The sequence below is a fragment of the Scardinius erythrophthalmus genome (assembly GCF_964197995.2).
Source record: "Scardinius erythrophthalmus genome assembly, chromosome: 10".
Taxonomy (NCBI): Eukaryota; Metazoa; Chordata; class Actinopteri; order Cypriniformes; family Leuciscidae; genus Scardinius; species Scardinius erythrophthalmus.
In genome coordinates, this window is record NC_138230.1 from 21,761,160 (window position 1) to 21,788,713 (window position 27,554).

Below are 27,554 nucleotides of genomic sequence, written 5' to 3' on the forward strand. Positions count from 1 at the left end.
AGCTATTGACTGACCACCAACAGGTAATAACCTGCATTTTTCATTCGTTATTGTCTTGCTGTGTTTTTTTTTTTTTTTTTTTTTTTACAATTAAATTTTGGGCTAAGTGTGTTGTAATGCAAGCGTTACTGAACATGTACCGAGTAAAATATTACTGAAAATTGATTAGTAATGCCTTTACTGCATTACAGCAAAAAATAATGTTACTGTAATGCATTACTTTTGTAATGCATTACTCCCAACACTGTTGTTGCTTGGGGATAATTAGTTGGAGGCAATTTGTTGAGTCAATATTTAATTGTCATTTTCCAAAATATATATTATTTTTTTACAGTGTACTGTATATCCTAAGAGTATCAGCATAACAGTGAAAACTCCTTGATTCCAAGTATTATCTCCCAAGGAAAGCACATACATGGTGGAAACCTGGTCCTAGTAAATGTGAGGTAAGAGCTTCCCTGTAGCTGTAGGCCTACAGCAAATCAGATGCAAAGTAGGCTACGCAATACACTTGGCATTTGTGAATGTCACTTTACACGTCTGCAACTTCAAATCAAAACACCTATGTATTGAATTATTTGCGTGCATATCGAAACATGCATCACATAAGATACATGTAAGGTGTGATACATGTATCGCACCTTTCACATAAGAGATGCAAGTGTAAATCACTTTAAAAAAAAAATATATATATATAATAATAATAATAATAATAATAATAATGCACAAACTAAGGAACTACAAACCATATGAAAATGTGCAGAAGCCAGACTGACTTTTATTTGGCATAGAGAACTCAAACTCACAAAAACTAATTTCTGCTCTCAGTAACCCAATAACAGAAAAGCTGTACTTCAAGTACTAACATTAAACAAAACAAATTTTCAACAAACTGAATGCATGTCAGCACAGTATTTGTACATAAGTAAAAATAAAATTGTGTGTGTGTGTGTATGGGGGGGGGGGGGGGCGGGGGGGTCGGGGTTGGGTCTATTTTTTTTTTTCTTCATGAACCACTTTTGGTGTAGTCGCCCGAATACTGAACAGATCTCGCAAATTTACTTCAGGATCAATGTGGTGTGGGATTTTGCGCTCATTAAACAGGCCTGTCAGATCAGCTTCCAGTTTGGCCCTCTGAGTGATGTTCATGCGTAATGAAAAAAGAGAGTGAAGGTCTTCAACCAGAGGACGTCGATTCCGCCCTTCCAATCGTTTCTGCCAACTCTTACTGCTCCGCTTATGTGGATGCTAAATAAGAATACATTTACACAAGTTACAGAGACAGAAATGGCTGTGTTTTATATATAAAAAGAAACCTGCATAAAACTGATTTGTTAATGTGGCAATGTATAGCATGTCATAGATGCCATTGATGTAGTTCAAGCAGCTGTTAACCCATCATACTCTTAAGGGATATAACTACCTTGAGTTTGGCCACATCAGGTTCATGACGCAACATGTGGCGGACAAGGCTTTCCTGTTGAAAGAGCAAAGGTAAGGGGTTACTAACACATAACTATAGAACCAATTCTTAATGCGCATGTGAACGCCATCAGCGTTTCTCACAGGTCCGCGTTTAAAGTCTGTGTAGAGGGAATGGTGTCGTCTTAGCGGCCCCTAATTTAATAAATGATTGTTGCGACGGAAACGAATCAATCATAACTAACCTTAGCTGGAAAATAACTTTACTAAAGAACCGCTATAAAGCCAAAACAATCTCTGTTACCATAAATTATACGTTTATCTCTGTAAAGCTGCTTTGAAACAATCTACATTGTTAAAAGCGCTATATAGAAGATGACTTGACTTAACACAATATAGAACTCCAACATGTGAACACGTGTGGCCCTACAAGTAAAAACTTGTGCTGTCAATTGATTCATTTTTATTAAATCACACTTCTGAATATAATCATGATTAATCCGCTCCTAACATTAAAGTGAATACTTTTCATTTGTAATAAATTTCACATTTAAACCAAAACTATTCCAAATTAATGTAGAAAGAGCAAAGACAGTAGCATGCTTTTAAATTTGTTTCATGGCAAATTTTAATGAAACATCCCCAATACTGCTAAAGAGGTCTATGAAAGATTTTTTTCCTTCAATTTTATCCATTAAGTATAGCCATTCAGCATTAAAGGTGTAACGGTTCAAAATTAGTTAAGTCACCTTTATTTATATAGCGCTTTACAATACAGATTGTTTCAAAGCAGCTTTACAGAGATAACCGGAAAATGCACATTGCAGCTCTTCCAGGTTCTACGTCAAAATGCCACCTCACTATTCAGAGTGATTGTAGGTCTAACAGGTAAGATATATACAGAAATTGAATAAAGTTAAACGCGTCACAGTCTTCACTGCATAAACTATAAATGGAATAGATTAATCCTTGTTAAAGCTATATAAAAGTTATTCAGTCGAGAGCAGCGAGTTGGTGACTTATTTGATTATCCTTAATGAGACAGAATCAGCGGGTTTATTAGGCTGCTGTCATTTTAAGATCCGCATCGTGTGGCAGGTATGACACGCATAACATTCTCACAACTCTTTACGTTCATTTAAGACTGTGCTTGCGAGGATACTCTACAAAACAGGCATTTGGCATAATTGTGTGTTTTCGTTCATTCAAGCACTTTCTGAAGCAGCTTTCTGTGCGCACAAGTCGTGTCACACAGACAGGAGATCCACAGATGTGCGTGCCAGTACTGCACGGAATTCGGTCTTATCGCACTTGAATAGTTTAAGAGCATTTGTATGATTGAGCGTGGCCATTTAACATAACGCTGGCCAAAGGATGACGAAAAAAAAAAAAAGCTGTTACAGCTGGGTCATACAGCAAAAAAAAAAAAAAAAAAAAAAAAAAAAAGTTCCATATCATTAGGTTTCGATATTTTTTTTATTGTTTAACTTTTTTTAAAGATTTCTCTAAAATGTTTAAATGAACGGTGCAGCAGTGCACATTTTGTGGGTTCAACTGGATAGGCTAAACATAAAATGCAACAATGACAATCATTGGATTGTGCGCCACTGATACCGGCTCCCTGACGCACACCTAAAACTCAACGTGTCTGTGTTCTGGTATCAAGTGGCGCAACCAAACCTCACAGCAACACAACTTGTCTGTTTGCCAGCACTAGTAAAACCAAACTTTTAATATTAAGACAAAATTGGATCTGTGACGGTAGTTTAATGCTGGTCCTGGGGACCCCCTTTCAGTGAAGAGATGCAAAGATACAAAATGTACAGAGTAATGGGTCTCAGGAATAGGATTTAAAAGGTTATCCTATTTCTTTACAAAAAGGGGGATTTCAACTACAGTTCGACTGCATGCGAGTGCAGTAGTTTCAATTTCTTCAAAAAGACTAATAGACATCACAAAACCATTCTACAATCCCTACCACATTCCTCACTGTACTCACACGCATGGCAAAAGTCTTGCTGCAGCCAGGGAAGGAACAGCCGTGTGAGAGCAGCTGCAGATGAACCTTTCGAATATGGTGCTGCAGATTGAAGGTTGTGGAAAAGTATGCCTGGCAACCTTGACTGGGACATAGCAAAACTGGCTTCTGCAAGGCATGTGTCCGCTTGTGCCTTCTCAAGGCATCACGTTTCCGGAAGGCCTTTTGACATACCATACAGGAGAATGATGCTGTTGATGACATCAAGTGACTTTAGAACTTGTGTAAACCATTACGGTCACAAGGAGCATGCATAGCACTCATGGGAAATGGAAAGGTACTGGCAGTTTACGTCCAATAACTAAAATGTTTGCACTGGTTTACCTGGGTGACTCGCCATGTGTTTCCGTAAATTCCTCCAGGTGTGCACACTGATGGGGCATTCAGCATAAAGACAGTGATAACCTGAAGAAACAGTTACTGGGTGGCCATTGTAAAACCGTTATGGATAATGGAGTCTTTCATTTTTTTTTATACAGTCAGTTGGTAATAGAGGTGTTTGAGTAATTGTACTTCATTACAGTACAAATAGATTAACCTGCTATTGAAAATTCTAACAAACTTTAAAAGGCAGAAACTGCGGTGTCAAAATTGAGTTGTGACCAAGATTGTCTGGGTTTGGCCCAACGGTTTTGATTCAGAGAAAATAGATGGCATAACCCTTCATGCTCAATTCAATAAAAAGCCATTTATTTTTAAGCTCCAGTATTGCAAAATTTGCAGTAGGGGTGAGCAGGGCACAACCTAAAGCGGGGCTAGTTGTAACACGTTTTAAATACTTTCATACATGCTAGCATGACGAAACTTAGTGTATTTACTAGTTAACATTTCAACACTATATAAGAATCTTTGGAAGATATCACTGAACATTTAACAATAGCAAAAGTAAATGTACATTTTTCCAATTATGTTTATTTTTTTCAAATTAGACAAATCTGATATTTTAATTTAATTATATTTTAACAGAGGCCATAGTTGCGCAGGTGGGGCAAGTCGTCACCCTGTATTACAATGTGCCCATATTAGAACTATGCTACTCTGTGATGTTAGCGATGTAATTCACATTAACAACTTATGAATTCTATTGAGGGACCATAAAAAGAGGTCAATAAAGACAGTCAATGTTCAGAAATTGTATTATGTTTTGAACTATACTGTAGCCTATAGCGGTGTTTTCCGGTGTGTTTGTCAATTTTCTTCTTTTTTTTTTTTTAAGCACTATTATTTTGTATGAAAGTTAATTGCATTTTATTGAAATATTTTAGTCTTGTATATTTTTTGATTAGATCAGATAACATGTTACCTATGGGGCATGTCACATTTCACTTCAAATCAAGAAAAAAAAAAAATACACAATTAAACAAAACAATAGTAGACATGTGAAATTAATGCAGGGGAAAATAACTCTGAACCCCAAGTAGGTTTACACAAACTGAGAAAGTCAAAAAGCACTAGGTTGTGCCCCGCTCTCCCCAATCTTGCCTCAGTAGGGTAGGACCTTCAATTTTAGATGCTTGGGAGTTGAGCTTGTACATCAAAAGTTACAGAATATTCCCTTTAGTGCACTTTACCTTGTCTCGTTTTTTAAATAAAAACTTGACATACTTACCATAGAAGAATCAAGTAAATAAACAATGGTTATTCAGTTAATGCCAATAAAAAACACTTAAATTGATGAATTCTCACCTGTGTGTCTTCTATCATGAGCTTTCCGCGCAATGTGAGACTCAAACCTCATTCCACAGCCGCTTTTCGAGCATCTTGTGCAGAATTTTTTTTTATATATATAAATTCTCCATATTTTACTTTCAGCAGTCAAAGTTATAATTTATAGCAAAAAAAAAAAAAAAAAAGTTTAGGCTGCAGACGCACCTGAAACTTGAAGTGCCGTGCGTCACCAGGTGCAGTTTTAACGATCGTCTTTTCCTGAACATCTTTGCACACTGATGTTCTTTACACTGGGGACACAGACTCAGTTTTGGTAAGCTTGAATTATTTCGCGAACAGCAAAATGCGGCAAGAGCCAATAAATGGGTGGGGGGAAAGAGAAAATGGGAGTCAAACCTGGAAGTAATCGCGTTTTTCGCTGTGCGCGTAACGCACGTGCCTCTTAAGTCTGTCTGCGGCGTAGAAGTTTTTGCCACAAGCAGCAGCAGTGCACCTGCTCAATGATAAACATTTTCAAGTCAATAAAAAAAAAAAAAATTGGTTAGTCCATAAATAGTAGGTTTATACATTGAGAACCTTCATTCTAAACTGGCCAAAAGTTCAGTCATTAAAACAAAGTCTTTAAAAACAAAGAATCCCCTTGCAACACATGACTAAAGTAGCCTACAAATAATCCACATAGCCCCTCAATTAATACGATCCCATAACCTCAGAATTAAGAATTTGAAAAATGGTTATCCAGGTAAGTCACCCAAATGTGTATGTGTCTAAAGTGCGTCTAACATGTGCCTTAACAGATCTAACGGCAAGACACACCGGACAAATATACTAAATACGCTAGCCTATTTTAAACTGATCGCATTTAATAACCCTATTTTGCCTACTTGAAGTTTTTCTCGCTGCTGTGTACCGAAGCATGCCGAGTCAGGTGCGATTTACGGGTGAAGCTGCGTCCACATCCCACAAATACACACTTGTGAGGCCGCTAAAGAGAACAAAAAAAAAATCATATAAATGTGAACATAAATACGTGATTGTCCTTCTTACACTTAAAGTGTACTACAACTCACCGCACCAGTGTGCACAGTCTCGTGCTCCAGCAGACGCCATTGTCGAGTGAATGTCGCGCCACATTCAGCATAAGAGCAGTTAAACAACTGCTGTCGCGGCACAGCATCCTCTTTCTTAACCACCTGTGTGTTCATCATTTTACAAACGTGCTTGCAACTACCAATGCGTTTTTACCATTATTTATTTTTTTCCCCCATTGTGTTCGAACTATTAATTGCTTGATGACCGTGTCGGCTTTAAGCTTTTTACACTCCTACCACCTGCATATGGTTGCGCTAATGATGTTTGCCAATAATAAGGGAGAGTTAATGAGAGCACAGCCGGTGTCATAAACAATGATCTGTCTAACGATTGCATTAACTGAAAGGCCTTCAATCAATTTTGGCCTTCAAATGTTTTTTTTTTTTTTTTTTTTTTACATTACTTTAACTCATTAATATAAGTTAAGCCATTTTAAACTTTTGTATAGTCCTACAAGATTGATGATTTATTAAAATCAGTTTAATATAATTTAAGTAAAATAGAGTGTACAACCAAGTTGATTGTATGTAAACATTTAAGGCATGCAGCTTTTGTGTGTGTGTGTGTGTGTGTGTGTGTGTGTGTGTGTGTGTGTGTGTGTGTGTGTGTGACATATACACTGTAGGACTTATAATTGTACTTTATGGTGACTGTGGGCTGCATTTACATGTGGGGATTATGGTGGCTAGCAAACAACATTGTACAGGTTGATTTGACGGTTGTCCATATTGTGCATCAAATCTTCTGAAACTGCCAGAATTTCGCTGGACCAACGGCTGTTGGCAAACATGTCAAACTAGCAATCAAATACTCCCGATTTTGAATCAGATAAATCTTTTAGGATTCTCATCATTTGTCTCAGATGACCACATCATAGCAAAATTAGTGCAGGTGAACCCTACTTTAGTTTACAGCCTGCACAAGCGCAACTCTTCAGCATTATGGTAACCACAAAATTGAAAAACATTACAGAAACAGATCTAAATTTCCAACATATCTGAACATTAAACGCATAGGCCCAACTTTAATGCCTGCAACAGACTTCCAATCATCAAAGATCATCATCAAAGATCATTAGAAATAACACTGTATGCCATTGGATCTAATAAACTTGGGTACGACATGTACGTCTGTAAGATGATGAGACCTATTGAATCGTAGGCTATGACTCAAGTTAGTATAGAAGAATAAAATGTTGTCAGCATTGTAGCAACATTGGCTATGAATCATGGCTCATTGAATCAGAACACAAACGCACATTCCTTCTTGCTGTCCCACTCTGAACCCCCGAAGGTAAATCAGTTGTGTTGGCTCCAGCTAGTCGGCAACAAATGGTCTTTCGCGACACTTTATTGCACCTTGGAGGATAAGTTCTGCATTCCAAACCCCCTTCCCCTCTCTGGACCACAGAGAGATAACAAAACTTTCTAGAGACATTCCAAACACACAACAACTTACCTTGCATTTAATTAAGAATGATTCAGAACCTAAGATGATGTAAACACCTAAGATGAGGCCTGCATGGGAAGCCCTTTCATGCCATAGTCACGATTTTCTGCATTTGTAACTTGGAAGTGTTTCTCATAAGTAATGTTCTCAAATAGAAACATGGTCTAGGTAACCTGACCCCTCCTGCTATAGGATAACACTTTACAACACCCCCTGGGAGACTGAGGAGTCATCCCACACACATACATGCACACACACACACACACACACACACACACACACACACACACACACACACACACACACACACACACACACACACACACACACACACCTTTGTATTAGAACTTAGAAATATCATTTTCATATAAGTACAATGCCATTATGCATGTGTGATTAGTTTTGCTTTATAATAGAGGTGTAGTTTTCTAATGTGTAATCTGGAATCAGCATTCAAGATTGTCTGGCAATTGCCTTCCCCCCCCACTTTGTTTTTATTGCCCTAATGGAATGTCAAGCAAACTGAGATTCCAGGAGAGGAGTAGGAATAAAGTGTTAATCCTACATTTATGTATAACCACTTAAGAAATGTATAAACAAGGATTTGATTTTCCCATATCAAATTTGTGTATCTGCAATGTTATCATGTATTAATCAAAACTTTAAAATGTTTGTAAGATGCATACCGTATGTAACTTTGTGTATTCCCATAATCTTTCATATGCCATGTTTTATATCATTTTAAATCTTGAGACTTAACGGAGTTGAATCTCGATAATAGATTGCAATGATATGATTATTACTATATGAATCATCTTACTAGAGTATTAAGACAACACCATAACTCCCTCGAGTGGGTGTCGCCCCCAGAGACAAATAATCTTCTTCTCGCTCTGAAATCTCTGAAGGTGATTGGTTGTTCGTGTGAACAGAGGCGTCAACCCATATTTTCCACAAAAGACCGACTCAGGAAATCTCCGGGAGCACTTCTTACGAACCGTCTTCATCAGGAAGAAGATCCACATGGCTCCCTTTTAAGGGAGCATTCATTCTCTGTTTTCTCGTCTTATTTTCTTAAGTCTTTTCTTTATTTTCGTCTTTGTTTAGACTCTACCATTCGTTCAGTGAAGCTTCTTTAAAGAGACTTGAATCTCCCGCGGCGCGCGCTCCTCAGCCTCAAGGACGTGCACGAGCACTGAAAGAATTCCTGGCTCCATGGCTACCCTTGTGAAAAAGAAGTGTGCTTAATTGTATTGAAAGTGTACTTTTTGTGTGCTTAAAATAATCAAAGTATACTTTTTGAAAAGTGCACTTGCAGATAATATAATAAAATTAAAATTAAAGAAAATTAAAGAAAGTGTACTTAAAGGGAATACACTTTAATGACAATATTTATTAACACACTTAAGTGCACTTTTTACAAATGCACTTTGTAATAATATCTAATTAAGTTTAACTTAAAGTAAGTACACTTTCATCACAATATTTAAAAACACACTTAAGTGCATTTAAAAAAATGCACTTTGTAATAATGTCTAATTAAGCTTAACTTAAAGAAAGTACACTTTCATCACAATATTTATAAACACACTTAAGTACAATTTTTACAAATGCACTTTGTAATAATATCTAATTAAGTCTAATTTAAAGTAAGTACACTTTCATCACAATATTTCTTAACACACTTAAATACACTTTTTAAAAATGCACTTTGTAATAATGTCTAATTAAGTTTTACTTAAAGAAAGTACACTTTTATCATAATATTTATAAACACACTTAAGTGCACTTTTTACGAATGCACTTTGTAATAATATCTAATTAAGTTTAACTTAAAGTAAGTACTCTTTCATCACAATATTTATAAACACACTTAAGTGCATTTTTAAAAATGCACTTTGTAATAATGTCTAATTAAGCTTAACTTAAAGAAAGTACACTTTCATCACAATATTTATAAACACACTTAAGTGCACTTTTTACAAATGCACTTTGTAATAATATCTAATTAAGTTTAATTTAAAGTAAGTACACTTTCATCACAATATTTATTAACACACTTAAGTACACTTTTTAAAAATGCACTTTGTAATAATGTCTAATTAAGCTTAACTTAAAGAAAGAACACTTTCATGACAATATTTGTAAACACACTTAAGTGCATGTTTTAAAAAATGCACTTTGCAATGTCTACTAAGTTTTACTTAAACATACATTTTAAATAATTATGATTTATAGTGTTTTAAATTTATTAAAGTTAAAGTTATAAGTTATTAAAGGGAATTTATTTTGATGTATTGACTAATATATAAAATAACAGTTTTACTGGAAAACATGGAAAATAATTGATTTTAATTCCAACTCAAGTGTGTTGTCCAAAATTAATTTGTTAATGTATTTTAAATGTGTTTTGTCTATAATATATACTGTGTGCATTATGCAGTTGAAATGTATTTTTCCAATACATCTGCTTATACAGTATAATCCAGTACAACTTATTGTTGACATTTTTATCACCAGCCCTTGCTCTATGAACTCAACTAGTGTCAGCTTTCTACATAATATTTGAAAATAAAATGTAATATATGAGAGGAGTCTAATAGTAATGTGTTGTAGCTACTTTACATCTGTGAACATAATACTTTCAATATCATTATGTTGTTCTAAGTCAATTAAACACATTTAAAATTGTATTAATTGCGAGCAAAAGTTAAACAAATGTAAACAAAATGAATTTGCATTTAAATTCAGTTAAAATACATTTAATTTTAATCACACTAGACTACATTGAAAAAAAAGATTGACTTTTAGTTAGGTTAATGAGTAAAGTTTTGTAAACTTACAGAGTTTAACAACACAATGAGTTAGAACAACTTCAACTTAAACAGAAAAGCTGAAATAACATTTAACCATGCATGATATATGAATATTTTGTTTAATGCGCATGCGCGAGAAATACTACGTCATTATGACGCTCTACTTCACTAGAGTTTGAAAAATGCGCTATGTTTTGCGATCCGTTTGCGATGCGTGATGATACTGAAGCTAGCCAAACAAGAGAACAAAAGGAGCACCACGTTTGGATGTTTGTTTGCAGATGAGACGTTATGTCAAGTCAAGTAAGTATATTGATGCTTTCTTTAGTTAATTATTTTTTCACCGTAACATGTCAGTTGCTGAGTGCATTTTAATCGCATATATTATAAACTTAATAGACTCGGGAGGTGAATTAATCATGTTTTCAATAATTTATATATGATTGCATTCTAATAATGTCTTACATTGTAATGTGAGGAAGGCGTGTGTGGTCGTGTTCGAGGAATTTGGTTGCTGATTTTTTTTTAAAACTAAACCGACTTTTTAAATGATTTTAAACAAGCTACTAAACATTTGCTGAATGCTGATCCAATATTGTAACACTCGAAGACGTTTATATACATTTAATACAAATAATCAATCTTATAACCACCATAAATATTGAATATATTACCCACCTCTATAAAAAATGCTTGTAATGTGTTCAATTTCATTTTGTATTTAAAGAGTTGTTCAATTACTATTTGTTTTGGAATATGTAATATTTTTGTGTTTATCTGGATTTAAACATTCATTTTGCAGGATCAGTTCATATTTGTTATTGGAGATACAGTGCAAGCGGTGTGGAATCACAGACCTGTATTGATGAGGTGATGTTACAAGATTTATCATGACAGCACATCCTGATCAAGCTAAAACACTACTTTCAAGTCTCTAACTATCCCTATAGCTTTTAAATGCTTTGAATCTTTTGCATGTGCAAGTAATAAATTCCCACCTGTGCATTTACACCTGCCCTATAATCATCATATATTTTATAGGTAACAAACCAAAGGAAGAAGGCTTGCAGCATTGCTGTGTCAACCGTGGTTAATACAGGAACAGGAACATCCTTCATGAAGATAGCTATGTGGGGCAAGCTTAAAATGTAAGAATACCTTTCTTAATTTGCATTGGTCTTGGGTTTGCATGGGTCATATATCTATATTTGTGTAATTGATAAAGTTATGCTTAATTCCCTGTAAAGTAGCAATAAAAAGGTTCTCTATTTTTAATCACTTTAAGCCCAGTGTCAGTAAAGATGGCGTAGTCAGTGGAATCCTGCTGTTTGTGGGAAATAGAAGGAACCTTGCCCAGCTTTCTACTACGATGTGGCCCTGGTGACTGAGGTAATCAATCACATCACACATTCATCAACAGTTAACAGTCAAAAGTTTACATACACCTTGCAGAATAAACTGCTTCATCAGGGTAGTACTAAATAAAGATAAAACGCACATTTTTGTGATCCCTATTATTGATAAAATTGTTAACATTTTGCAGATACTGCAAGGTGTATATCAACTTTGAAGCGCAACTGTATATCTATCTCTTTCATTCAATTGAGCCAAATATAATAATGGACTGGATCTGTATTATAAACAAATTTTCTGTTTTTTTTTTTTTTTTTTTTTCTCAAGGCATTTTTTCTGACTTTCCTGCATCTTTGAAACATTTCCATTTACATATACTCTGGAGAGCATCTGGGACATTGACATAAACAGCACTTTCCAACAACTTAAAAAATTGGGTGACAAATCATTTTGGTTTTTGTGCTTTTGGAGTTCTTCAATGTTTTTTTTTTGTTTTTTTTTTAGTGTTTTTTTTTTTTTTTTAGACAAACTTAGATTCACTGTAATGCTGGAGTAAGCATTTGGTCCTGTTTAAAGGAGAACTCCGGTCAATTTTAACATTGAGCTCATTTTTTTGTACATTTGGAGTGCTGTCAATACAGAGAACAACGACAAAAATCGGTGTTGCCTACACCGAGTTATTCTATTTTTAAAATTTGCACCCTGTTGACTTCAATGGGGCAATGTTTAAACCTGCTTTTAGCCTCTTAACATCCTTGATGTGTCATTACAAGTGCACAGAAAATGTGAGTGATTCCTTCTGAGTGAACACGAGTGGATCTGACTGCAAATACCTGTTTACATCCTGTTTTTCGGTTGAAGTCCAAAGTAGTCAATTGCCGAGTTCACGCGCGTGATCATTGGTAACTAAACCTATGCGCGTGAACTCGGCAATCGACTACTTTGGACTTCAACCGAAAAACAGGATGTAAACAGGTATTTGCGCTGGCTTAAATAACATAATTTTTATACATATCTTTTAAATCTACCGCAGTCAGATTCACTCGTGTTCACTCAGAAGGAATCACTCACATTTTCTGTGCACTTGTAATGACACATCAAGGATGTTAAGAGGCTAAAAGCAGGTTTAAACATTGCCCCATTGAAGTCAACAGGGTGAAAATTTTAAAAATAGAATAACTCGGTGTAGGCAACACCGATTTTTGTCGTTGTTCTCTGTATTGACAGCACTCCAAATGTACAATAAAATGAGCTCAATGTTAAAATTGACCGGAGTTCTCCTTTAATGTTGGTGCTGGTAAAGGTTTAAAGGGATACTCCACTTTAAAATGAAAATTCTGTCATCATATACTCACCCTCATGTTGTTTCAAACCTGTATGAATTTCTTTCTTCTGCTGAACATCCCTTTAAGAGCTAAATAACAAGGTTCGGTAACTTTTAATTAGGTCTCATTTGTTAATATTAGTTTATTTTTTACCCAACATGATCTAACCAAGACTAATATTATCTTACTTAGACTAATAAATGCTTAAAGTATTATTCATTCTTAGTTCATGTTAACTGAAGTAGGTAACTAATATATTTTTGTAAAGCATTACCCAAAGGTCTCTTTCCAAAACTGTTTGTGTTTATGCATAGTGTTTCTTGGGGTTTTATTGTGCATCAACAGAAAGGTTTTTATGTACTTCTTTTAGAGATTTTGTCAGTAAATTTAGAGGGTTTTACATGTAGTTTTGTTGATTGTAACATTGCATTTAATTCACACTTAAGTGTATTGTTAACTGACATTAAAGTATATTTTAAATCACATTAATTGCGTGTCATTATATTGTGTAGTGCACTTTAACTATATTTTGAAGATATTAGAAGCAATTATGAAAGTAGATATAAAGTTGTATTAAAGTACCAATTAAGTTGTTCCAAAAAATCACTCTTAATGGCAACTTATTACATTTTATTTCAACTTAATATATGATATATTTGAAATTAATTACACTTAATGTGCATTCAGTGTGTTGAAAACATTGCATTTAATTCACACTTAAGTGTATATATTTAAAGTATATTATTTATGTAATAAGTACACTTTATAAAAGTACACTTAAGTGCACTTTTTTTCACAAGGGTAGGGAATCATCAACTCAGTTTTATCTTCTTTACTAAGTTTTATTTTCATATTCGTTCTCCCTCCACAAAGGGAGATGAACACTGAATCATGTTTTTGGCAACTTCACGTTCGGTGAACCTTTAAACTTCGCGCGAGTCTGGCTCGCCCCAAAGACACGAGGAAACACGCCCAGCTCTTAAGGAGCTTCTTCTTCTTCAGCAAATACAAAGAGAACCATACGCAAGTATTTTGATTTGTGATTTGATGATTCTGATTTCTTGTTGTCTCTCAAGGTTACTGCCTGTGATTTTGCCTAACTGTGATCTTTCTTTGATCGCACATGTTTAGTTTCACTTTCTCTCAACTCTCTCATTGTCAGAACTCTCTTTCAACCTCTCCCTCATTATCGTTATTCGCTTAGTCTTGTATTTTGTTTACGTGTCCTGTACATACATATTTACTCGTGTAAACTGTAGTATTTGTGTATTCCTTAGTTCAATGTATTAGTCCAATTATTAAAATTCTATATACTTGATTGATTCTGTCTGCCTGCTCATAACTAAAGTCAATGAGATGTTTTCGATCTTAAGCTACAAAGCTGATTTGTTACTTTTAAGTAACCTAGTCTTATAAGAACAGGAGAGTTGTTTTTATGGCCAGAAAATAGCTTTCTTCAAATTATAAGAAAGAGATCATTTTTGTTGAGAAATTAAGTTAATCTTACGTCCGTTTTGCTGGACAAACAACCGTTTGATGATTATTCATTTCCATTAAGGGTTATCTCATAATCGATCTGAAATAGGATTATTAGTATATGAATGATGAATTATAATTAGTTGTGATTGATTATTCAGATATACAAATCGATCTATTTTCAACTTCGAATAAATTAATGTAACTGTATTATGCAAAATATTAATCATATTCATGATTAATTATTCCAATTCCCTATAAATCATTTGAGCTAATGTTAAATGTACTACTAATGCCAGTGCGGCTACAGCATGCACTAGTGGTAAACAAATAGAGCAAGATGAAAAAAAAAAAAAAGAATATGGAAGTGGCTGTGGCTAGGGAAAAGAGCTCAACCTGGCATGCCAATTTAGCAAATGGAGCTTGAGGTAGGCTAAGTACTTTTAAGTTTTAGCGCCAGTGTTAAAATAACACTGTGCAGTCCCTTGCAACAGTGATGGTTCTTTTATGAATCAAACCACCCCTTCTGCCATTGAGTAATCCTCTGCAGCAAACCATCTAGTGGCTGTAGTTGAAAATGCATGTTATTTTAATTTTATTAGTGTTTGTTTTTCAATAGATGGCAGCCAAACCATGGCACATATTTCATCACCATAAGTGAAATTGAGAAATGTAGATGTTCTTTATAGTAAATTTTATATAAAATAGCAACATTTTATGTAAATGTATATATTTAAATTATTACAAATTGAGGCAAATAAACTAAAATACCATAAATCCACCAAAACTGCACAACTGTGCAGTAAAAACAAAGTGAGTGATATTATGTTTTTTATGTTACAAAATCACATTTTACTGTCTGGTTAGTTGGACAGAAAAAGGAATATTGTTGCCCTATGCATTGCCAACTTCAGAAAAGATAAATACGGAACAATTGTGGTTCTTTATAGGAAAATAAGGGACACTAAAATATTGTTGGGTAACTATAACGGGGATTGCTGATGGTGCAATGCCTGTCCTGATAGCTATAACTTTGTCCACAAAATGAGACAGAAAATGGTTGCAGTCCTCATTAGAAAACACAGGGAAGAGATGTAGCAGGAGAAACAATGTTGTTAATAGTCTCAAAGGCGGTATCCTCACAACTATGTTTCTTTTTAGAAAGAAATGGTATCTGCAAGGATTTTCAGTCAGGATTTAGACTGTACCATAGTACTGAGACAGCTCTCATCAGAGTCACAAATGATTTGCTCTTATCCGATCGTGGTTGTATCTCGCTATTAGTGTTACTCGATCTTAGTGCTGCATTTGATACTATTGACCACAACATTCTTTTAAATAGACTCAAAAATTATGTTGGCATTAGTGGAATTGCATCAGCATGGTTTAAATCATACTTATCTGACCGTTATCAGATTGTAGCAGTAGATGAAGAGATGTCTTATCGATCACAAGTTCAGTATGGCGTACCACAAGGCTCAGCACTAGGACCGTACATCACTCTGTACATGCTACCCTTGGGAGATATCATTAGGAAGCATGGAATTAGTTTTCAATGTTATGCTGATGATACTCAGCTCTATACTGTATATACAAGTATATACAAGGGAGAACAAGTATTTAATACGCTGCCGATTTTGCAGGTTTTCCCACTTACAAAGCATGTAGAAGTCTGTCATTTTTATCATAGGTTCTCTTCAACTGTGAGTGACGGAATCTAAAACAAAAATCCAGAAAATCACATTGTATGATTTTTAAGTAATTAATTTGCATTTTATTGCATGACATAAGTATTTGATACATCAGAAAAGCAGAACTTAATATTTGGTACAGAAACCTTTGTTTGCAATTACAGAGATCATACATTTCCTGTAGTACTTGACCAGGTTTGCACACACTGCAGCAGGGATTTTGGCCCACTCCTCCATACAGACCTTCTCCAGATCCTTCAGGTTTCAGGGCTGTCTCTGGGCAATATGGACTTTCAGCTCCCTCCAAAGATTTTCTATTGGGCTCAGGTCTGGAGACTGGCTAGGCCACTCCAGGACCTTGAGATGATTCTTACGGAGCCACTCCTTAGTTGCCCTGGCTGTGTGTTTCTGGTTGTTGTCATGCTGGAAGACCCAGCCACGACCCATCTTCAATGCTCTTACTCCCTCAAGATCTTACGATACATGGCCCCATCCATCCTCCCCTTAATACGATGCAGTCGTCCTGTCCCCTTTGCAGAAAAGCATCCCTAAAGAATGATATTTCCACCTCCATGCTTAACGGTTGGGATGGTGTTCTTGGGGTTGTACTCATCCTTCTTCTTCCTCCAAACACGGCGAGTGGAGTTTAGACCAAAAAGCTCTATTTTTGTCTCATCAGACCACATGACCTTCTCCCATTCCTCCTCTAGATCATCCAGATGGTCATTGGCAAACTTCAGACGGGCCTGGACATGCTTTGGCTTGAGCAGGGGGACATTGCGTGAGCTTATACAGCTCTCTGGTCTTGGCCATTGTGGAGAGGTTGGAGTCTGTTTGATTAAGTGTGTGGACAGGTGTCTTTTATACAGGTAACGAGTTCAAACAGGTGCAGTTTTTACAGGTAATGAGTGGAGAACAGGAGGGCTTCTTAAAGAAAAAACTAACAGGTCTGTGAGCCAGAATTCTTACTGGTTGGTAGGTGATCAAATACTTATGTCATGCAATAAAATGCAAATTAATTATTTAAAAATCATACAATGTGATTTTCTGCATTTTTGTTTTAGATTCCGTCTCTTATAGTTGAAGTGTACCTATGATAAAAATACATATCTCTACATGCTTTGTAAGTAGGAAAACCTGCAAAATCGGCAGTGTATCAAATACTTGTTCTCCCCACTGTATTTCTTCATGCCCTGACGAAACTTACCAATTCATAAAATTAACGGAATGCATAGCTGATATAAAAAAAATGGATGACTAGTAATTTCCTACTACTTAATTCTGAAAAAACAGAGATTCTATTTATTGGACAAAAAACGTCCTCACGTAATAACCTAAAATACTGTCTAACACTTGATCGCTGCTCTGTCAATTCTTTGTCGTCGGTTAGGAACCTGGGTGTGCTCTTTGATACAAATCTTTCATTAGAAAGTCATTGCTGTTGTATATTTCACAAGATTTCACACAGAAAAATATTCTGTTCTTTAAATGAATATATCACTTGATATAAAAATATCTTACTAAAAATCTACTGAACCAATTATTTTAGTTTTAGATGAATAAATAAAATCATCTTACATTTTTAAGAGAGTTGAAGAAGTAGCTCCTAACATATAGATGTCCATTCAACGTATGAATGGGTTCACTGAAATGCAATGAGTTTAAAGTTAAATACAAAAGATCCCAGAGTGTTTTCCTGAAGCGTCATGAGACATTGTGAATGTTTTGTTAGTGCTAAATTTATTTCAAAGTATAATCTTAAAAGTTTAAATTATATCTTTTAAAAATAAGATGTTTTAAATTAAATTAATTATTTAAAGTCTTAAAGGTGCATTGCACAACATTTCATGTTAAAAATACCCGTTTTTCTAACCCATACATGCTTGAACAATTGCCTGATGGGCTGAATTAGCCCTTCTCTGATCACTGCGATTGCCTCTATAATCCTGTACAGTAAAATAAATAAGAGGGATTCGGGTCGGAATTTGAGACTGGGCCTATTAAATTGCCTATATTGCAGTTTCGCTTGTCGCCAGAGGGGGCATAGTTCTGCAAAAACTCAGAGACTTGCGCAATGCACCTTTAATAAAAACATATTCTGCATCGATGGTCTGTGGAAAAACTTGACTTGAACTTGTAACGAGGTATGATGTTATGGGAAGAAGGAGGCGGGAACCGGCGAACATTCAACAATATTTAATGAATAAAATGACACAAATACAAAATAAAAGTAAAAGCCAGCAGCGCCTCACGGACGACTGCTGGCAACATAAACCAAAAACAAAACATCAACTAAAACACAGGCCTGTCCTCTCTCGCTCTTCACTGTCGTCGCTCCTCCTTTATGCTTCCGCTCCTCCGTGAGAGATGCGAGACCGGTGCGTCGCGCACGTGTCGCTCATTATCAATCGCGCCACCGGCCTCGCGCCGTCCTCCCACGGCCCTCGACCTCGTCGTGCTCGCCACATACCCCCATCGCCCCTCGCAGGCCGGGGGGCACCCACGAGACTGCGCTTACTCCCCCTCCCCCCCTCCCCGGGGGGACCGATCACGGCGGCTGCGGTACCTGGGCTGGAGGTATGGATAGACGAGGTAAGGGAAAAGGAGACGGAAGCACGAGGAGCGACAGAGACAAGAGAGGGGAGAGAAAAAAAAATAAATAAAAAATTCTTGATCCGGTTCCCGGACACACTGCCGCTCGGTCCTCAACCAGCTGAGAGTCACTCGCGGTGCCATGCGATGGTACTGGACATCCGTTGGGGAACAGCTCGACGCTCCTCCGCCTCCTGGCGGACGGCGATGGCTCCTCCGGTTGAGGGCAGCCGGCAGCGAGTCTCCCGTTCCCTGCTCCGCCCCCATCATGGCCGACGGCAACAGGCTCCGGCCCACGGCAAACGGGACTCCTCCTTTCCCTCTCGGACGGCAGCCACCCCTCCTCGACCCAGGAGCACGGCAGCGAGCTCGAGCTCCGTCCCCCCAGTTCTTCCATCGCTCCAGCACCATCGCCTCGGGCAGCAATCGGCGGCCATCGCTCCCTCGTGCTGCCCGACCTCCTCAGCACCGCGATCCCCCCCAGCAGCGAGGGCTCTCCGACAGCGTGTCCCTCCTTCTTCCCGGGTTTCGGCACCAGTGTAACGAGGTATGATGTTATGGGAAGAAGGAGGCGGGAACCGGCGAACATTCAACAATATTTAATGAATAAAATGACACAAATACAAAATAAAAGTAAAAGCCAGCAGCCCCTCACGGACGACTGCTGGCAACATAAACCAAAAACAAAACATCAACTAAAACACAGGCCTGTCCTCTCTCGCTCTTCACTGTCGTCGCTCCTCCTTTATGCTTCCGCTCCTCCGTGAGAGATGCGAGACCGGTGCGTCGCGCACGTGTCGCTCATTATCAATCGCGCCACCGGCCTCGCGCCGTCCTCCCACGGCCCTCGACCTCGTCGTGCTCGCCACAGAACTTAAAGTATATTTTTAATTTATCAGGGGTATGTGAAATAATTCGAAATTTGAAGTGTCACAAGTCATCTCACACATGTGAAATGTTCAATAATTCCTTAAGTTGTATCTGTGAGAAAATCCCCACATATCTTCAGAGAGAGAGAGAGAGCAACAATGAAAACATTTAGAACCGATGATGCCTCAGGCCACCCCCCTTTGATAGGCTGCTTATAAGGTCCTTCCGATCACCACCACATCTTCAGAGAAATACGTTACTTGACAATAATGCAAGCTTCAGGATATAGGGTGACAGACCAGATGATCCTCTGTGCATCATGTTGCAGCATATGTAATGTTACTCTGCTAACGCCTTTCCAGAGAGAAAGTTTTGTTCGTACTAAATTTATTTCAAAGCATGATCGTAAAAGTTTAAATATGATCTTTTAAAATGATAAGATTGTTTAAATTAAATCTTTAAAGTTTTAATATATTCATATCTTATATTTATCTTTTAGAAGTATAAAGTATAATTTGTATTAAACAACGTCTGTTCAAAACTTTAGATTGTTGAAAATTTTAAAGAAAAAACTGTACTTAGTCATCTTAAATCTCATTTATATGAAAAGATTCAATCAGCATTTCTGTCCATGCGGGGTTTCAATTTTTATGGTGGGGGCTTTCCATAGCCATAATGATTTATGCACTGTAACTGCATATGCTATCCTGTACACCTAAACACGACCATCACAGAAAACTAAATGTTTTACATTTTCAAAAAATAAATAAATAAATCATTTAATATCAGTTCTTAGCTGTTTTGCACACACACACACACACACACACACACACACACACACACACACACACACACACACACACACACACACAAAATCCCAATTTAGAAAATCACCACACATTTTGTGATAGAGGGAATAGATAGAGGGAAAGTTGCACTAAAACGAAGTATCAATTTAGTCAAACATTCTCAAACAGAAACACTATCACCTAAATTCTTAATTGTCATTTATTCCTATAAACACTGAATGTTGACAGCTCTCAAAGAAAAGTCTTCACCTAAAACACATGCAGTCCAACATACAAAATGTGAAACGGTGACATCTGCTATCTGAACAAGATGACTTAATCTAGTGGAGTAATAAAACCATAATTTCCAAACTTTTGTGTATTTATTATAAACGGTGCTTTTCAACCCTCTTTTCTTGGTGATTTGGAGTTTTTGAATCTTACATGGGTGTTTTGGACACATGTGATTCCTTTATAAAGATTATGTTTTAAAGTTAGTGTGTGGAACTTTGCAACACTACCGTGTGACAAAATATGTTGCCGTGTAAAAATACACCCAAAGATTTAAGCACAACTATTTACACACATACTAGGAGAATATCTAACTGTATATTGTAGATTGTGAACATTCCATTATCTGTTTATTTTGGGGTCAGAGAACATCCTTAGCTCATACATCTCTTTAATTTTGTGCTGGATGTTGAAGTGTTAGTTAAAAGATAAAGGTATTAGTTAATAACAAACAAACAAAAACTTTAAATCAACATGAAGCCATAATATTATAAATAAAATATGGTATAATTACAGTTTGAAAATTACTTCCAAAATATTTTCTTTTAATAAAGCTATGCCTGGATCACCCAACACAAAGTTTTGCGTTGTGAGTGAGACCTCGCAAAGATTACACCAATATTAGATTTCTCAAACATTGCATGTTTGCACTCTGCCTGAAACTTACAAATCAACATGCATTTCTGTAGGTTTGTCAAAAAAGAAAAAAGAAAAATCATCTGTTATCATGGTTTAGTTGTATTTTAAACCACTGCTTTTTCTTAAAAACATTGTGTCAGACGTATTTAGTAGCATGATTCTCTTGTTTCATCGTGTAATAACTCCATATTTATCAGGCTGATAAAAGTAGCATGAACCTTTGTAGAAATAAGAAAAGTAAATTTATAAAACAAAAAGAACCAGTTAATGGCCTTGTGTCAGAACACAACAGGTATGAGGATACATTTGGTTTTAAAACTTTTTATTCTAACTTTAAAGCTAAATTCTCAGTTGAAAAGTTAAGTATTTGATTTTTGGGGAAAGCTGGAAAACTACCTTACACATGCAGTGTTTTCACCAATTGACCTAAGCCATTGACCATCCTTAAAGGGGTGGTTTACTGCTTTTTTTCTTTGCATGATTGTGTTTATGGGGTGCAATACAACATGTCTTCTTGTTTTTTGTTTTTTTTTAAGCCTTATTTTTCATAAATTTCACCTTTATTGTAAGCCGCTTTCTCCTCAGTCATTTGAACGACCGGTTGACTTCCTGATTCTATGAAACCACTCCCTCAGAAACAGGCAATGGGCTCAGATTGGTTAGTTGGGCAGGTGTGTTGTAATTGGCTAAACTGCGTAGTGCACGTTGTCCGGAAACTTCACACCCATTACCTTTACGGGCGAAAGTTGCATGTGCTCCGGTCAAATGTAAATAATGGTGTCAATACTGCCGTATCAGTTTGAGCCAGAATCAGACCCAGAAAGCGGCAATGAAGAGAGTCAAGCAGAACCTCCCCAAACACGGCTCTTACAAAACGTTTCTGAATGGTAAATTTTTTTTTTATTATTATTCTATTCTATTCTATTCTATTCTACTATTATTATATAAGAATTTCGATACGCTGTTACTTGAAAATGCTACTGCTGCTTGTTAGCTTTTGAGATACGGTTTTCTCCTGATTAAACATTTAATATAACTGAATAAATGACTGAGTAATACCGTTTTTTAAAGTTATTGTTTTATCGATATAATGAACAACCGTTTATCTATTCACAAAACTTAGTTTACTCGGTGTATCGTTTTCTTTAGGTGTACGTGTGGCAACTGTGTTAAAATGCCAACAGAACGTAAAAACGTACTTGGTTACTTACATAACCTCGGTTCCCTTAGAGATAAGGGAACGAGTACTGCGTTGCAAACGCTGTGGGAAAACTCCTTTTCTCGAGAATATTGAAGCCTTTATTTTAAAACGCATTGCTGCAGCACAGGCGAGAGCATCAAGCTCGCACGAGCGTGCTGATAGGCTGTGCTGAGGCAACTGCACAAACCAATGGCGGATCAGCAGAAGCGCGCGAACCAATCAGGGCGCTTGGCGCCAGAGTCGAGCACGCGAAACTGCACGTGACAGCAGAGTATAAATACAGAGGAAATCCGCCATTTGGCAAGGTCTAATCGAATGAAGCGAAAAACACCCGACATAAGAGAAATACCACGGCAAGGCAATGCAGTACTCGTTCCCTTATCTCTAAGGGAACCGAGGTTAGGTAAGTAACCAAGTACGTTCCCTTACGAGAACGTTCTCTCGTACTGCGTTGCAAACGCTGTGGGAACACCATTTAAAACGCCGTGCTATTAATCTTTTGGCCGCTCTGATTCACCAGGGAGCCCCGGGAAGTTACAGAATAGCCAGGATATCGAGACCGGAACATCGGGCCCAGAGATATCCAAATAAACAAGATCTGGACCAGGGGCCAGTCTTAAGTAAACCCACAATTCAAGGTGACAACCATGTGTCTGAGTCAAAAAACTAGTCTGGGTCCACAGAGCCAGGGTCTAGATAGAGAGAACTCGTGCCTGCAGAGCAGGGACCTCTAAGTTGTAAAACCTTACAAATGTGGACGGAACGGACCAGCCGGCCGCCGCACAAATGTCCTCGATAGGTACACCGCTCGACCAAGCCCACGAGGAGGCGATACCTCTTGTAGAGTGAGCTCTAACACCTATGGGACAAGAGAGGCCCAGTGAGGTGTAAGCCAGAGCAATGGCCTCCACTATCCATCTAGACAGCGTGAGCTTCGTGACCGGAAGACCGGCCCCCGAAACAAACAAAGAGCTGTTCAGACTGTCTGAAAGAGGCCGAACGCTCCAGATAAACTCTCAGAGCTCTGACGGGGCAAAGCGTGTGAGCATCACTGTCCTCTTCAGAGGTGGGAAGAGCTGACAGAGAAATAACCTGGGCTCTGAACGGAGTTGAGAGCACCTTAGGAACATATCCATGTCTTTGCCTAAGGATGACCTTAGAGTCATTGGGGCCAAACTCCAGACAGGAAGCGCTAGTAGAAAGCGCTTGCAAGTCCCCTATTCTCTTCACTGACGCCAGTGCCAGAAGCAGGGCGGTTTTCAGGGAGAGGGGCTTCAGATCAGCTGACTGAAGTGGTTCAAAGGGAGGTCCCCTAAGAGCCCGTAGAACCAGAGAAAGGTCCCAGGCCGGTACTGACGGTGGCCGAGGCGGGTTAAGCCTTCTGGCGCCCTTAAGGAAACGAACTATAAGGTCGCTTTTACCTAAGGAGGCTCCGGCTTCCAATACGTGAGAAGCAGCAATGGCTGCCACGTACACCTTGAGTGTGGAGGGGGAGCGACCCGCATCCAGCATCTCTTGGAGAAAAGAAAGCACTTTTGGTACTTCACAAGTGTGTGGGTCGAGGTTCCGAGCTAAACACCAGCTGGAGAACACTGACCATTTAAGGTGGTAGAGGCGTCTAGTAGACGGGGCTCTAGCCTCCTTAATAGTATTCAGGACACCCTCTGGGAGGTCCTGGGGTACCCGTTGAGTGGCCATACATGTAGGGCCCACAAGTCGGGACGGGGATGCCAGATGGTCCTGTTCGCCTGAGCCAGGAGGTCGCATCTCACTGGAATTGGCCACGGGTCTGTTACAGACAGTTGCATCAACTCTGGGAACCAAGTCTAGGTTCGCCAGAGGGGAGCTACCAAGAGAACTGCGCATTTCGTGTTCCTGATCCGTTCGATGACCTGAGGGAGCATCGAGACCGGTGGAAACGCATAGAGGGGAAGGTTGGGCCATTCGTGGGCCAATGCATCCCTGTTCTTTGAAAAGAAGATTGGGCAGTGACAGTTGTCTTCTGAGGCGAAAAGGTCTACTTCTGCCTTCCCGAAGACCTCCCAAAGCAGGAGAACCGTCTGAGGGTGGAGAGACCATTCCTCTGGGGGAACCCTGCCCCGAGAGAGCATGTCTGCTCCTGTGTTCAACGTGCCCGGCACGTGAGCTGCCCTGAGCGAGCGCAGGTTGGTGTGAGCCCATAGCAGAAGCTGTGTGGCTATGGCAAACAGGTTGTGGGACCTGAGGCCGCCCTGGCGATTTATGTAAGAGACCACCGACATATTTTCCGTCCGGACCAAAACGTGGTGTCCAGCCAGGTATGGGAGGAAGGCTTTCAGGGCTAGAAAAACTGCTCTCATTTCGAGGCAGTTGATGTGTAGGCGTTTCTCCGAGCTCGACCAGAGGCCGGAGCCAGGCCTCCCCAACCCGAGTTGGAAGCGTCTGTCGAAATAACCCTCCTCTCTGAGACCACCCCCATGCTTACGCCCTGCTGGTACCAGCTGGCATTTTTCCAAGGGGCCAGGGCTCGAATACAGCGCTGGTCCACCCTGAATCAGTGTGCTCCTTACCGAGGTTTGAATAATCGCGCGAAAACGCGGAGGTCTGCGGGCGAACTGAAGCGAGTAACCGCGCTTTATGATGTTCATCACCCATTCTGAAACTCCGGGGATAGCCTGCCAAGCTAGAGCCCGAAGAGCCAGAGGCATTATCATGTCTGGAACGCCCGGAGTCGGGGGCTCGGACTGACATGAACTTAAGAGAGAAATTTTGCTCGTTTTGTGCTTTTTGTGGGTCGCTGTTAAAACAGCGTTTGGGTGCAGGGGTGCGTGACAGGTGACGGGCCCATGTTCTGCATTTAAAACTGCTCCAACCGCCTGAACTGAAGAGGGGGCTGAGAGTAGCACTCGAGCGATCTTCGGGGCTGGTCCGGCCGCGGCGGGACATTGACCCCTCTTACTGCCGGTTAGGACGGCTTCTTGGGCTCATGATCGAGCGTGAGCTTCGGTCGAGGGCCCTGGCGCTTAGGGAACGGGAACCGCTTCGCAGGCTTCAGGTGCTGGCTGGTTTCAGCCGCTGGGCGGGGCTGGAAAACCTGTGACACCGACCTCTCCGGTCGCGGCGTGCTCTTGGGGCGCCGTGGGACCGAGCTGGAGCGCTTGGGGAGAAAGTGCTTCATCGCACTTGAAGCTTTCTGAGCCTCAGTGAAACGCTCTGCGAAGCCGTTAACAGATGGGCCGAAGAGACCAGATGCTGAGACGGGAGAATCGAGGAAGGCGGTTTTGTCTGCGTCCCTGATCTCGGTCAAATTCAGCCATAAATGGCGCTCCAAAACCAACAGGCTGGCCATGTTGCGGCCCAGGGCTTGAGCAGTGGTCTTTGTGGCCCGTAGCGCCAAATCCGTAGCACTTCTGAGGTCCTTAAAGGCGTCTGGTTCAGGGCCTGACTCATCCATCGTGCGGAGGAGCTTTGCCTGGAAGACTTGAAGGGTCGCCATAGCGTGTAGTGCAGAGGCGGCTTGACCGGCGGCAGCATAAGCGCGGCTGGCAATGGCCGAGGTGGTCCTGCACGGCTTGGACGGGTGCACTGTTTTTGACCTCCAACTACCAGCAGTGGGAGGGCATAAGTGCGCGGCGACCGCTTCCTCCAGTGGAGGGAGAGACACATAACCTTTCTCTTCAGCGCCGTCGACAGTGGAGAGCGTTGAAGAGGCAGATGAGCGCGTTCGTGCTGAAAAGGGCGCGCGCCAACTTTTAGTGAGCTCTTCGTGGACCTCAGGAAGAAAAGGGGCGGCACGCTGACGAGGGTCCTGCTGGCGCCCCGGCAGGTACCATTCATCAAGGCGGCTTCTGGTGGGCTCAGCTGGGGAAAGCCAGTCGAGTCCCAGCTCGTTGACAGCGCGAGACATGACACAGAAAAGTTCGGCGTCAATACTCGCTCTAGTGTCAGGGGGATCCAGCTGAGAGGGAGGGGCGGGGTCCGCGGAGCCCGACCACTCCTCGCTCTCAGACGCCACCATGGAAACCGCGTCATCCAAATCCTCAGCAGATCCGCCAAAAGAGACGAGTCCCGCCGCTTCACACGAGGGGCGTTGGTCGCTCCGTGAAAACAGGACTGGAGACGAGGGCGTGGGCGAAGCACGCGGAGAAGGACCCGGCGTGCATTCGCTGAACTCACCGCGTTCAGGGCGCCTCTGATCGCGCCGCTTCTTCCTACGGGGCTCACGGGGCGCCGAAGACGGAAGATGGGCGGGATCGCTCACCGAGGAAGCGAGAGCGAGTCTCGAACGGAGAGTAGAAACAGGCATCCCGTCGCAGTGCAGGCAGCCGCCTTTAGTGAGCGCTGACTCGGCGTGCTCAGGACCGAGGCAGGCAGCACACTGTGTGTGTCTATCTGACACGTGCAGGGGAACCCCGCAGGATTCGCAGATGGAGAACGGCATTTGTAACAACGCCGCGCGCTGTGAAAAAAGGATACTCGTCGGATGCCACAGGAAAACGCTCAGCTGGCGGATGCCGGGACGCGAAGCTGTTCCGCTGGAAGGCTTTTCGACGACGAGCGGCTTCTTATCCGGAGAAATCAGCGACGAGGTGAGTCGAGAGCTGAAGGAGATTAAATCTGTCAAATGGCGGATTTCCTCTGTATTTATACTCTGCTGTCACGTGCAGTTTCGCGCGCTCGACTCTGGCAGAGCGCCAAGCGCCCTGATTGGTTCGCGCGCTTCTGCTGATCCGCCATTGGTTTGTGCAGTTGCCTCAGCACAGCCTATCAGCACGCTCGCGCGAGCTTGATGCTCTCGCCTGTGCTGCAGCAATGCGTTTTAAAATAAAGGCTTCAATATTCTCGAGAAAAGGAGTTTTCCCAC

General features: G+C 39.9%; 1 protein-coding gene across 2 annotated transcripts; it reads right to left on the reverse strand.

The window, feature by feature from the left end:
• Window positions 1-723: 723 nt before the first annotated feature.
• Window positions 724-6,554, reverse strand: 42sp43 (P43 5S RNA-binding protein). 2 transcript variants are annotated; one of them, XM_081377672.1, is made up of 9 exons: window positions 6,199-6,554; window positions 6,013-6,113; window positions 5,525-5,621; window positions 5,333-5,418; window positions 5,147-5,220; window positions 3,785-3,865; window positions 3,422-3,651; window positions 1,424-1,477; window positions 724-1,248 (listed from the first exon to the last, which is right to left on the reverse strand). In XM_081377672.1, the coding sequence occupies exons 1-9, from the start codon at window positions 6,334-6,336 to the stop codon at window positions 991-993; spliced, it is 1,119 nt and encodes a 372-aa protein (XP_081233798.1). In that variant the 5' UTR covers window positions 6,337-6,554; the 3' UTR covers window positions 724-990. The 2 variants fall into 2 exon arrangements, with proteins under 2 accessions (XP_081233798.1, XP_081233797.1); XM_081377671.1 differs by having other exon boundaries at window positions 745-1,248; window positions 3,785-3,880; window positions 6,199-6,467.
• Between the last annotated feature and the right edge of the window lie 21,000 nt (window positions 6,555-27,554).